Source organism: Arachis hypogaea, chromosome 6, assembly GCF_003086295.3.
Source record: "Arachis hypogaea cultivar Tifrunner chromosome 6, arahy.Tifrunner.gnm2.J5K5, whole genome shotgun sequence".
NCBI classification, from domain to species: Eukaryota; Viridiplantae; Streptophyta; class Magnoliopsida; order Fabales; family Fabaceae; genus Arachis; species Arachis hypogaea.
This window is the reverse complement of record NC_092041.1, coordinates 90,475,326-90,488,553: the sequence shown is the minus strand read 5'-3', so window position 1 is coordinate 90,488,553 and position 13,228 is coordinate 90,475,326. Positions and strand designations below refer to the sequence as shown.

The window sequence follows — 13,228 nt, the reverse complement described above, 5'->3', positions numbered from 1 at the left end:
CTCCATCTCTAAAAATTTCAGTCTCTTGTGTCCCTACTTTTTGGAGGTATTGAAATACTGAAATTTTAGAGACAGAGATAGAAATTTTAGTACCAGTCTCTGAGTCAACAAACATGATATTGTGTCTCAGTTTCACAATCTCTGTCCCAGTACCTCAAAACAAACGCTACCTAAAGGATAGAGACTAAGAAATATTAGATTAAATTAAGTCTTTATATTGTGTTTAGTGTAAAATGTACTGAACTGAATTATATTTCGGTATCAAATTTGATTTAAGATAAATATAGAAACTGTGTCTTACTCTTTAGAGGTATTAAAGGAAGTGAAATTTTGTATTTTGAGACTAAAATTTTCATTTTAAGTCACTAAACAATAAACAAATCCTTACAAACCAAAAATAAAGAAGGGATCGTATTGGTAATGGCTTCGTCTGTTCTTCGTCTATTCTCACAAATATAATTTTCTCGGATAGCATGTTATTAACCTTGTTTCGAGTAATCATCGTCTCTTTCAATGGCAAATTTGATCTTAAATGGACAATAAAACTGAAAATCAATGTCTCCTTTCCTTTTAACTAATTGATAGTTATAAATCACAAAATTTACTGTCCCTAACACTCCTCTCCACAGATATTAGCCGCCTTTTCTTACCTTGGATTTAAATGACCATTTTTCATCGCTATTCTTCCTTTTTAGTTAGTGGTCATAAATTGTCTTATTTATTTGGAATAGCAAGTCATTTATTTTGTAAAATTCAGAATAACGATTGTTTCAATATCTTATTCCCTTTCAAGCTTATCTATGACAGATTTTGAGAGGTTTTTAATATAAACATCTTGTGGAACATGATAAACCAGCTATGCAAAATGAAGCCTTGGTGTCATATTGCATGGTCTCCGCCCCTCACATTTTTTGTTTAAATTGAATACAGGCAGGTCTGCTCTGTGTGATGGTCAAACAATTTGTGATGGTCTGTGTGATTAGAGATATCGTGATTTTTTTCACATTGGCTTTAAGTTGTCGTTAAATTAGGTCTATCCAGTGATAGTTGTTGAATTGTGAGAAGACTTCTATTTATAATTTACGTGAAATCATGGCTATAGAAAAATATGATTGGAACTAGGATAGCATAGAAAAAAGGATTATGCTAGGTACCTAATAATTTTTTTGAAAAAATGAATAATTACCAATTAAATTAAAATATACTACATCTTTAAATTATTCATCTAAATTTTAATATTAGAATAACAATCCGCACATCTAGTGAAATGAACATCCAATATATCCATTATTCACATTATTTAATATTTTTATTGTATATCTATACTTTTTTTAAAAAGAAAATCTATGGAAGCAGGTAACCGTGAGTCCCGCAGAATGCTTACGGGATGAGAACTTGCTCCGTTAATAAACTAGGGATGGAAATTGTGTGGAATCAAGGCAAAAAGAAAATTTACTAAAATATCCTCGTGTTAAATTTTTGTGTTTTGTGTTAAAGTTTTTAAGGCAATACCTGTAGGTATCTGCCATTTTCGCAGGACAATTAAACGGTGATCTTTGAGAGAGATGAGATAAGAACAGAGAACATTTTCATAAACTAAAATGGAAAGCGAGAGAGAAGTACCTATCCCCCGAATATCCATTACTATCCTTAGTTGGAACTTAACTCCATGCTTAATATCTTGGTTCCCTCTTAATATATCTATCTTCACCCATATGTAACTTTTATTCTAAAAATTAAATCTCTCCTAACTCGTGATTGAAAAATTCGGATGTTGCATATTTATCAAGAAACTAACAAGAATACAAGATAGCAGATGGTCATATAAAAAAGTATCGATAAAAAGATAGTCTTGCAAAATCAAATAAGAGACATTTTTTAAATTGGGGCTTCATGTTTATTTTAACAGTTTTGCTAGTTAATCAATAAAGGGTGTAATCAAGTATAGCTAACTAGTAACTTTCTTTTGTTGAATTTTTTTTGGAGAGAATGTGAATTCAAATTATTACAAAAAACATCTAAAATCAAATGAAAAGAAGCATTTAAAATAAAAAAAATTTAAAATAAAAAATAAGTATCTAAAATCATTGTAAAAAAAAAATCCCAAATTTAATAAAAAAAATATCCAAAATCTAAGAAAAAAGAGATATCTAAATCATTTTAAAAAATCTAAAACCTAATAAAATGAGATATCAAAAAATATTAAAAAAAATCTAAAACTATTAAAAAATAATCTAAAATCTAAAAAGAAGACATATAAAAACATCTAAATCATATAAAAAACCACATCCAAAACTTAAAAAGAAAGAAACACCGAAACAAGTAAAAAAATCATCTAAAAACTAGTAGAAGAAGAAGATCGTTATAAAAAGAATATCTAAAACTTAATAAAAAGAATCATCTAAACTCTAACAAAAATAAGATATTCAAAATCAAGTTAAAAAAATCTAGAAAAATAACAAAACGAGAAGTTCAAAATTATTGAAAAAATTAAAAAGCAAAAGAAACATCTAAACATATTAAAAAATAAAATCCAAAACCTCTAAGAAATATCCAAAACATAAAAAAATTCAAAACTTAGAAAAAAAGAAACATTTAAAACTAGTAGAAGAAAAAGAAGCGTATCATCGTTGGAGGGGGAGGGAATGGCGTCCGCGTTGTTGGAGGAAAGAAGGGAGACCTTAAAAATTTTATATTAGATATTTGTTAGAATGATCAATTCTTAGATTTAAACAAAATTAGTGTTCTTTCTTAAAAATTAACTCAGAATATTATTTATTTTCTTTTGAAATTAGTTTTAGCGTAGCAATTGTATTAATTGAAAGAATTTTTTTAATTATATATAAATATCAATAAGAGTTGGCTTCTAATTGTGTGGAAAGTGAATTCCTAAATAATTGTTTAGTAATATATATGAAAAAAGAGAAATTTTAATGGTAGTGTTAAGAGAAAAATTATTTAATTTTTAAAAAATATAAAACCTAAAACAATAGAATTTTAAATTATATATTATTATTTAAATTACTTTTTTAGTATTTTAATTTGTATATTAGTTATTTTCAAAAGCTAATCGTATTTTACAATAACAAAATATAATCATAACAATAATCATGCTATATGTACATAAAAAATAACTATTAGTATAAAATATATATTAAAATATAAAATACATATTGAAAATAAGTTAAACAATATATATATTATATACAGATATATAATGGTTAATAGATAATTTAATATTTAATATTTTTATATACACATACTATTTTTATCATATTATATAAATTTTGTCTCCACTATCAAAATTTTCTAGATCCGTGTTAACGAGGGAGAGAATGTGAATGTGAAAAGTGTAGTTATAATTGGAGGTGAAAATGGAGTCGTCATCTTTAGAGGAGATAATGGAGAGCTTTGTGTGTGTCTTTTTATTTTTTTTTAAATTTTAAAATAAGAAATGCTAGGTTCAGTAATTTTTGTAATTTGTAGTAATTAAGTAATTATCAATAATGTGTGAGATTACTCATTTTTTTTTGTTGGTTACATATGACTAAAATTTAATAAAGTTGCTAGCCCTAGACTTTTCCTTTTAAAATAAGATTTTGACTAGTTTACTGCACTTCTAGTTGAAAAAAAATGGATCTTCTCCTGTTTTTTTAACATTTGAAGAAATGAAGTGTGATTTCTCATCATTAACTTTGTAAGTGAGACCAAAATTAAATATGAGAAAAAGAATAATAAAAGGTGAGAAATCACAATTAACATCATCCATTTTTTTTACACCGGAGAAGATTCACTCCCCTAGTTAAATACCTATACTCTATCTTATTTTAATAACCGCAATAAGCTTATCTCTTTGCTTAATAATAATTGAAGAAGAGTTTCTTTTTAGCGCTAATAATTTTCTTCATTATCGGGCCTCTAGTCCCATTTAACTACAGAAAACTTATTCAAAAATAAAGATACCCCATCAATTGTGTACACTTGGTTTACCGGTTTCATGATCCATTTGTACGTCCCTTTGATATCCACACAAATGCGTATATATATATATACCTAACTCTCTAATCCCACACATGGGAATGGGACATGGCAACAATAAACTGTTGCTTTTTGCTTTGTTGTATTTTCTAGTAACAATAATAATAATGTCTAAACTTTCTTGTTCCATCATTGCTATAATCCAATTCCAGTACTGCAATAACTTTTTGAGAGTTAAATTTCCTACTTCTGTCTTCTTCTTCTAAGTTCCTCCCTTTTTAGTACTACTTCATCATAATAATGGAATCATCACTTCTTAGTTCTTATCATCCCCTCATATTTTTTTTTCATCACACTAATATTACCATATCCTCAACAAATTTCTCTACCAATGTAATTCACATGCATTATTATTATTATATACAAATTAAATTGCTTCTAGCTATAATAAGCTATATTATATGGCAAAATTCAGAAAATCAATCACTCCTTTTCTCAACATATCCTTCTTATTCCTCCTAGTATTCCTTGTAATAAAACCTTCAAACATTCATTACAATTCCAAAAGTGCCCCAGCCATCAAGAACAGAAGATTCAACCATGCAAGGCTACTAAGTAGTGACATGAGTGTGGAAGGCTGCACAGACCTGCATAAATTCTCCGATGACGCCGCGAAATGCTACTACGTCCAAACCCACGAAGATTGCAGATCAAAGGGTTACATAAACTACCTTCAAATCTTCTATTGCAGCCTGGGAAACTCCCCTGTTCTCGGCCACACACTACTAATCATGTGGCTCTCGGTGCTCTTCTACCTGCTCGGCGACACGGCTTCCAACTACTTCTGCAACAATTTGGAAGGGTTGTCGAAAATCTTAAGACTATCACCAACCATTGCAGGGGTCACCCTTCTCTCGCTAGGGAACGGTGCCCCCGATTTCTTCGCCAGCGTCGTCTCCTTCACCAAAACAAGCGATGGTGCTGTTGGTCTCAACAGCATTCTTGGTGGTGCTTTCTTTGTCTCAAGTGCTGTTATGGGAATCATAAGCATTCTTGTGAGCACAAAAGAGGTTGCGGTTGATAAAGCAAGTTTCATTAGAGATGTTATTTTCTTCCTTTTCTCACTCTTTGTCCTCTTAATCATCATCTCCATTGGGAAACTCTCCCTGTTGGGCTCAATCTGCTATGTTTCTATATATTTTCTTTATGTTTGTGCTGTTTCTGCCACACATTTTATCTATGGAGATGATAAACAAGAAGCTGGAGAATTTGCGGTTGTGTCCTCATCGGATGAATCGCTTGAATCTGGGATTCCGTTGTTAGGTTATGTTGATGATGAAAAACCAAACCACTTAGAGAAAGTTGTTGAAGAAACCAATCATGAAGAGCAACGACCAACTTTTGGTAAATATTACTTTCTCTTCCGCTTCATTATACAATCAACCATGTGTAGCACCAAATTAATTATTGTTATACTAACTAAATGGTTTAAACAATATATATAATAAATATATGATCAATTAAGTTTTTATATATACATAATATTTTTGTTATAAAATATATCTATCAATTTCTAATATTAATCACGTTTTGAAAAACAATACTCTTGGTGCAAACACCATCTTGAAATGATTGAATGGAAAACTATTTAAAAACGATTGTATTTTATTTGAACGTTAAGAATGTACTAATATAATTGTTTGAAAAATATCCTTAATTTAAATGTAAAGATATATTTAATTGTATATGTTGTTGGATTATTAGATTAAAAAAAATAAACTAAAAGAATTGAATTGATGACTAAGTGATAGTCAAAAATAATAAATTCAAATGTCCTAATATTTTTTATTTTTAATTACCAAAAATTTATTTCACTAAACTTTTTTTTGTGTCAGATATTTTGAAACATGCGGAGAATAGGATATTTGATTGGAATAACTTGGGGAAGTTTCTACAAATTGTAGAGTTGCCACTTTCTCTACCAAGAAGGCTTACAATTCCAGTTGTGAATGATGAGAAGTGGTCCAAGCCATATGCAGTTATATCGGTGACGCTGGCACCAGTTTTGTTGGCAACAGTTTACAACACCCAAAAGGAGAATGTGAGTTCAAGGAGCAGCTTAGTTACCTATTTAACCTCTTCATTAGTTGGAATAATTTTAGGTAACATGGCATGTGTGACCACAAAGAGTTGTAGCCCACCAAGGAGATGCTTGTTCCCTTGGTTATCTGGTGGATTTGTAATGAGTGTAACTTGGACTTATCTAATTGCTGAGGAGCTTGTTTCACTATTGGTCTCAATTGGCAACATAATTGGGGTTAGCCCTTCAATTTTAGGGTTAACTGTCCTAGCTTGGGGTAATTCCCTAGGTGATTTGATAGCAAATGGTGCCATGGCTATGAATGGTGGGCCAGATGGGGCCCAAATGGCTATTTCTGGATGCTATGCTGGGCCTATGTTTAATACCTTAATGGGCTTGGGCTTGCCCCTTGTTCTCTCAGCATTGAATGATTACCCTGATCCTTATGTTATTCCTAAGGATACTTCATTGTATCAAACAATACTGTTCTTGATGGGAGGGGTTCTTTGGGCCCTTGTGATTTTGCCAAAGAAGAACATGAAGCTTGATAAATCCTTGGGGGTAGGACTTGTGACTATATACCTTTGCTTCTTGTTTATAAGGATGGCCATGGCTATTGGCGACTTGGCGTAGTGTAATTCTTGTTTCTAAGGGGAATTTGGGGGTCCATTATTGTGGTCCATTTAATGGGAACTCACACTTGTTTTTTCTGTCATACATTTCACAATCACAACGCTCACTTGTAAAAACTGAATAATTACTATTTCTAGAGATATATTATAGTTTTACAATAGCAACCAGGTATTTTTCTATGAAAAAAGAAATCCTGTTGTAAGAGTATTTCTTTTTCTTTTTTAAATTCAATCTAATCAAAGAATAAAACATCACACACAATTAAATTTGCCATTTCATAGAAGAACGTGTGTCTTTGAATATGTTACACCTAAGGAATATTTTTATCATAATTTTTGCTATATTCTAGATTAACAATTCCACTCATTTTTCATTAAAAAATATAAAAGATGAAATACTATTTTAGTTTTTAATATTCGAACTAAATTTTAATTTTGTTTTTAATATTTTAAATATCTTTTTTTAGTCCCAAAAAATTTTAAATGAATTTAATGTTACCATACGTTAAATTTCACTAGAATAATTAACGAAAAATATTTATATTTGTTATCATTACTGACTCAATTTTATTTATGTATTAAAATCGAATATTATATTAACTCTTAAATATAATAATTATTCATGTTAAATTTAATTTTAATCGTGGGATTTAAATATATTTAAAACTTTTTTTGGTACAATGTTATCAGATAACCTATTCCTGCTCGAGTCTGATGCACAGCACAGGGCGGTGAACTTTGGACCAGAAACATCTGATCCATTTTCACTTGTATAGTCATTATCTTTGTTCTTTTTCTCTCTTACAATTTAGGGGAATAAAATCAACTCATGGCAAAAGTGAGGCCGGTGAAAAATAGAAAAAAAAAAGGGAAAAAAAAGAAAAATCAATCAATCGGTGTATTACTATTATCTAGTGAAATTTCTTTCAACTTTCTCAGTACTAATTAAATTTCTCAAAAGAATATTTATCAGTATTAATTATTAGTTTGAAAGATTAGCACTTAACTAGTAGTAGTAATAGTAATAATTATTTGGCTACTCAATTTTTTTTTGTCACTGCTACTCAAATTTATTTAATTCATACTTAAAACACCATAAGGCTAATTTCAGAGTTCTTTTTGTTTTTTTTTTCTCAAACACCATAAGGCCTATTAATAAGGATTTCATTAAGATCACTTTTATAAAAATTAAAGGTATTTTTTTTATAAATTAAAAAAAAAATTAGGCAAGAAAGGTCACAGTGAAGTCAGCAAGCATTTTTACCTTATTATCATAACTTTATATTATTATGTCATTTCCTGTCTTTTGAAAAAATATATATACATTTATTCTCATTGAAAATTTTAAAATTTTATCTTTTAAATAAGGTTTAATTATTTGTTGTCTCCAAAATTTTTAATTAAGTTTCTGTACTTATTTTTCTTTTAATTGAGTTCTTGTACCAACTTTTTTTTTAATTGGGTAGATATTTTTTTTTATTTGGGTTCCTGCACTATTTTTTTTAGTTGGATTCCTATAAAATTAAGCCAATTACTAATAAGAGGGACTGATTAAAAACAAATTTGGTACAGAAACCCAATTAAAAGGAAAAAAAAATATAAAAACCTAATTAAAAATTTTGTAAAACTATAGGGACTAATAGAATAATTAAACCTTTAAATAAAAAGCTTCAATTATATATTTTTGAAAAGTGCCTAATTATTAATAATCAACACCAAAAATAGAATAATAGCCTAACAAACAATAAATTTGGCACTGGATGGGAGTCCTCAATGTTAAGAAATTCAGAAGATTATGCTGTCAAAATCACTACCTTGATCTTTAGGTCTAATAAATTAGTTCTCATCAAGTGTCATTTCCTTCCATTGGGTATGCAAAGCAAGCTCATTTTTCTGACTTATCTGGTATTTGTCACATGTATTTTATTTATAAAATTATAATCAGTATTCAATTATCAATTGAAAAGCTTAACAAAGTATTCCGCATATCCGTTAGCTGCCATTGCTATTTGACATTGAGTATAACTTGGCATTATGATTTTTCTATTAGAGTTAATTTCTGGTTAATGTTGTAGTTAAAATCGAAAGAAGTGTATTCGTGGTAAAATCGATTTAAACCTACAAAATCAATCAATTTTTACTCACGAGAATTTTTTCATGTTCTTTTACCTACCTAAACTGTTTTTACTATATATTTGTCACATATATATAATTGGGTTTAAGTGTTTAACACAATGAAAGAGTAATGTTAGTTGTTAGGGGAAAATAAAATAAAAAAAGTATAAATAATTGTGTTTAGAATTGTATTGGGAATTATGTATATATATTTTAAATTTTTTGAGACCATTCATCTTCCTCAATAACCCTCGTACACCCAAACACTAATTCAACTAATCTATAAACACTATTGGCATCATTCTTATTAGTTTAAAAATATCTAATAGTTCTAATAAAACATAATATCTGACAATTTAAATATTTTTTTAATATAATAAAATAGATATATGCCACAACGTTCTCTTATCCATATAATAATACAACTCGTGCATGGTGAACTACTTGAGCACGTTAGAATTGTGTGACAATAATTGAAAATAAAATCGACAAGCAAGATTCCGGAACCAAGCCTAGGTTCCAATTAAGAGGGCCTCTTATGACACAAGTGGTGGGATGACCAATTATATCAATTGGTCCACCTATGTTTCTTTCAGTTTCCAAGTCCAAATCATTAGTGGTCCATTTATTTCAATTTCCATAATGTCAGATCATGTTCTTTTTTCTTTCTCCGGGAGAATGCAGGGTCATCAAAAAATAAACTAATAGAAAAATTTTCTAAGTAGTACACGTTTTTTTGTTCCTAACTAATTAACGTCTTATCGAAACCACACCACCACAAATATTAAGAATCGTTTTGATTCGGATAGATTATGACTTCTAAGTGTTAGGGGATCAGGACACCACTAAATTAAATAATTTTATTATTATACTCCCTTCAATATCAAATAATTCTCCAATTTAAATTATCGATTGGAATTTAAAAAATATTTGAAAAGTATTGAAATGCCAAAATATGAATGATATTTACATAATGACCTTTAATTCTCTTTTTAGGATTTTTTTACATAAATAAAATATTAAAAATATTAAATTCTATTATTGAGGGGCTAACATGGATCTTTAAAAGAGCAAAACCTTCTGCTAGAAATTTCTTCTCGGTTAGAGGAAAATAACTTCGTTGTAAGTATAGTTCCACACCGACAAGTAATGCTCAATCAAAGTTTTAATAATTTGTTGTCACAAGTACAAACCCCAATAAAAATTAACCGAAGTATTCAAACTTCGGGTCGTCTCACAAGGAATTGCAATGAAGTGATCAATTATTGGCTATGAAGGAACAAGTGGGGTTGATAAAAAGGATAAGAAAATAAATGACAAGAAAATAAAGCAAACAATTAAAGAAAAAAATTAATAAAGAGAGACATTCATGGCAAGGATTGAGAATATAGGCCTCTTATCCTAGTCACTAATCATAACAGTAATTATCAAGAGCCTATCCTATTTAGTCATCTCCAACAATGGAAGAAGGTACAATGTTATCTTCACACGAGAGAAAGTCAAATAAGACTAGTTAATCTCAATCCAAAAGTCCTAATCAACTTACTAATTGAATTAGCAAAAGATTAGCGTCAATAGAAACAATATTAACTGACAACTCTAGATCACCAACATGAGTTGGGTCTTAATGACTCAAGATTGCCTAGTTCTTCTTTCCAAGTCAAGAATGCTAAAAAATCTACTCTAACATCCAACCAAGCATTTTGTCAAATACTTGGAAGGTATAAAAAGAAAGCATCATAAAAGTGCAAGAATAATAAATCTACCAACTACCAATTGCAAGAAAATAACACTAACAACTCAAATCAACAATAAAAGAACATCAAATATCAAAATGCATTAAATGAAATCCAAATTCAACAATGGTGTTCATAAAACTAAAGAGAGGCATAAAAGGGAAAATTAATGCTACAAACTAAGAGAATGAAGGTGTAGGAACAAGAAATTATAAAGAAAATAAGATGAGAACAAGAAATTAAACTTAGATCTAAGATGCAAATTGACTTAAGAACCCTAATTTTAGAGAGAAGAGGACTAACTTACATGATGCTAACCTAAAAATAATTGCTCCCCCTTTGTCCAATCTTCAATTCTGCATGAAATAGCCTCAGAAACAAGTTGGATTTGGGCCTGGAAAGCCCAGAAATTGCCCCAGCATTTTCACTTTAATGAGGTCACGTGCTGGCTGTGACGCGTACACATGTGTCACGTGTACGCGTTGTCTGGCTTTTTCTTTTCACGCGTACGCGTCATGTCACACGTACGCGTCGCCTTCGACGACCTCGTCTTCATGCGTGCCCGTCTGTCACGCGTGCGTGTTACTATAAGCACTCTAAATCCTTGTTTTTTCATGAATTCTTCATTTTGAAAGCTTTTCTCTTCACTTCTTCCATCCAATACTTGCCTTATGAATATGAAATCACTCAACAAACATATCAAGACATTGAATGGAATTAAAGTGATTTAAATTTATTTATTTTAAGGCCTAAAAAGCATGTTTTTACTCTTAAGCACAAATTTAGGGAGAATTACAAAATTATGCTATTTCATTGAATAAATGTGAGAAAAGTTGATAAAATCCCCCAAATTAAGCACAAGATAAACCACAAAATTGGGGTTTATCAATTTTAACTGAAAATAAAATATTAAAGATGGATGGAGCAACCTAAAAAGAGAGGGAGGGCCAAGGGTAGAAGTTGGTAGTCGCATATTATCACTAAGGTCTAAGGTAAGAAGAAAATTTGATTGAGATTTGAAGAGATGTGGCTGACTGAACAAAGGAGATTGAGCAGCAGTGTGGCTTACATGGAAAAGACCAAGTAGAGGAGACCAAGCACGTGAGCAGAGGTCGTTCCTACTGAGCAGAGGTCGCTGTTTGCGAGAGAAGGAGAGGGAGTTGTGATCACATACTCACGTCGCCAATGGAACACAACTAGAGGAAATGTTCTAGGTGGCGTCATCGTCGTCGTAGCGGAGGCCTGGCCTCTGGGTGTGGCTGAAGTCTAAGATGAGAAAGAGGGGGCCATTTTACGTTTGTGGGAGAAGGAGAGGGAGTCTGTGTTTGATTCTATGTTTGTATTGTGTTAGTGAACTAGGATTTTCTTTATTTTGTTTAACGAATTCGTATGGGATAACTAGGTAAATGGATTTTACTTTTACTTTTACTTTTTTTAAAAAAGAAAAAAAAGCAAGCACCCACCCCACCCAGCGAAATCCCACAATCTAAGTGGTGCAAGTTTAGGAAGGTAGCGAAGGTTTTGCAGGTGGCGTTAGTAGCGAAGGAGGATCTTTATCACAATTCTTATATGAGTTTGGAGGATCGAGTTCTCATCTGACACATGGTAGTGCGTATTCCTCGATGCATGATTTTGGGTCTTAGTTGTTTTCAAATATGCCTATTGTTAGTTTGGTGGAGAGTGCCTTGGAGCCTTTTATGATAGATGATATTACCTGCTTCTTCGGATATAATTCTAGGTCATCTCAGCCATGTCAATCGCCTCAATAGCTTGCATCACCTCATGGTGGAAGAGAGTACAGGTCTGCGACGGATACGAGTCGAGTTGATCTAAACGAGATGTCAACAGAATATACTAGGGGTCCATTGGTCTTGGTGGGACATGAGCATCTGTTGCACGTGATTAGTCTACCGTTTATTTTGGATACACTTCTATCTTTGGTTCTCTAGATCAATCTATCTTTTATTTTGATACATTTTTTGTATTTATTTGTATATATTATTCTACCTTTTGATATCCAATACACTTTGTTTGTCTTCTCGTGTCATATACAATTTGCGTATACTTATTATGAAATGTGCACAACACTAAAATGTATAAGGTAAATAACAAACTAAATCATATAAATAAAAACCTACACACACAATGATAAAACAATTAAACATAACACGAGAACAACATAGCAGTTTACGCATTATAAACTACATATTCTAAAAACCATAACCTAACATATATTTTAAAGACAACCCAATAAATGGAACAAACTTCATAAGACTATGCATTACTGCTAGCATGTGAGGACGGTGATGCTTGATTCTATGGGAACCTTCTCCTTATATGTCCAGGTTGCCTGCATAATTCAAACCTCTTAAGTTTTTCTTCCTTAAATTCATCCATGATGTTTCTAAGTTGAGTAGAAAGAGGTTGTCCCAATGTAGCTCTCACTAGCCTTGGATCTGGCACAACACAAAACCCTTTATAAGTTGGCCAATGATCCTCATGCGAAGGTGTAACAAAAATCATCCTATATACATTAAAGACAATTCTCGTGAAATAAACATCTTCAACATACACAATCAAATTAATTTTCTAAGAAGCACATGCTACTAGAACATGTCGGCATGGGTGGTGTAAGGCCTGGAATTGACCATACTCACAATGCCATTCAGATTTAGCCTCCCTATTTT

At 30.9% G+C, this 13,228-nt stretch overlaps 1 protein-coding gene across 1 annotated transcript; it reads left to right on the top strand.

The window, feature by feature from the left end:
* Positions 1-3,940: 3,940 nt before the first annotated feature.
* On the top strand, positions 3,941-6,855 carry LOC112696894 (cation/calcium exchanger 1). Its single transcript, XM_025749826.3, has 2 exons — positions 3,941-5,382; positions 5,874-6,855. Exons 1-2 carry the CDS (start codon positions 4,440-4,442, stop codon positions 6,689-6,691), a joined length of 1,761 nt encoding a protein of 586 aa, XP_025605611.1. The 5' UTR covers positions 3,941-4,439; the 3' UTR covers positions 6,692-6,855.
* Positions 6,856-13,228: the final 6,373 nt, after the last annotated feature.

What these genes read in the sequence shown, in the direction of transcription:
- LOC112696894 (XM_025749826.3), top strand. Translation starts at nt 4,440, where the DNA reads ATGGCAAAATTCAGAAAATCAATCACTCCTTTTCTCAACATATCCTTC. An exon ending in AGAGCAACGACCAACTTTTG is followed by an intron (nt 5,383 to 5,873) that starts GTAAATATTACT and finishes TTTTTGTGTCAG; the next exon opens with ATATTTTGAAACATGCGGAG.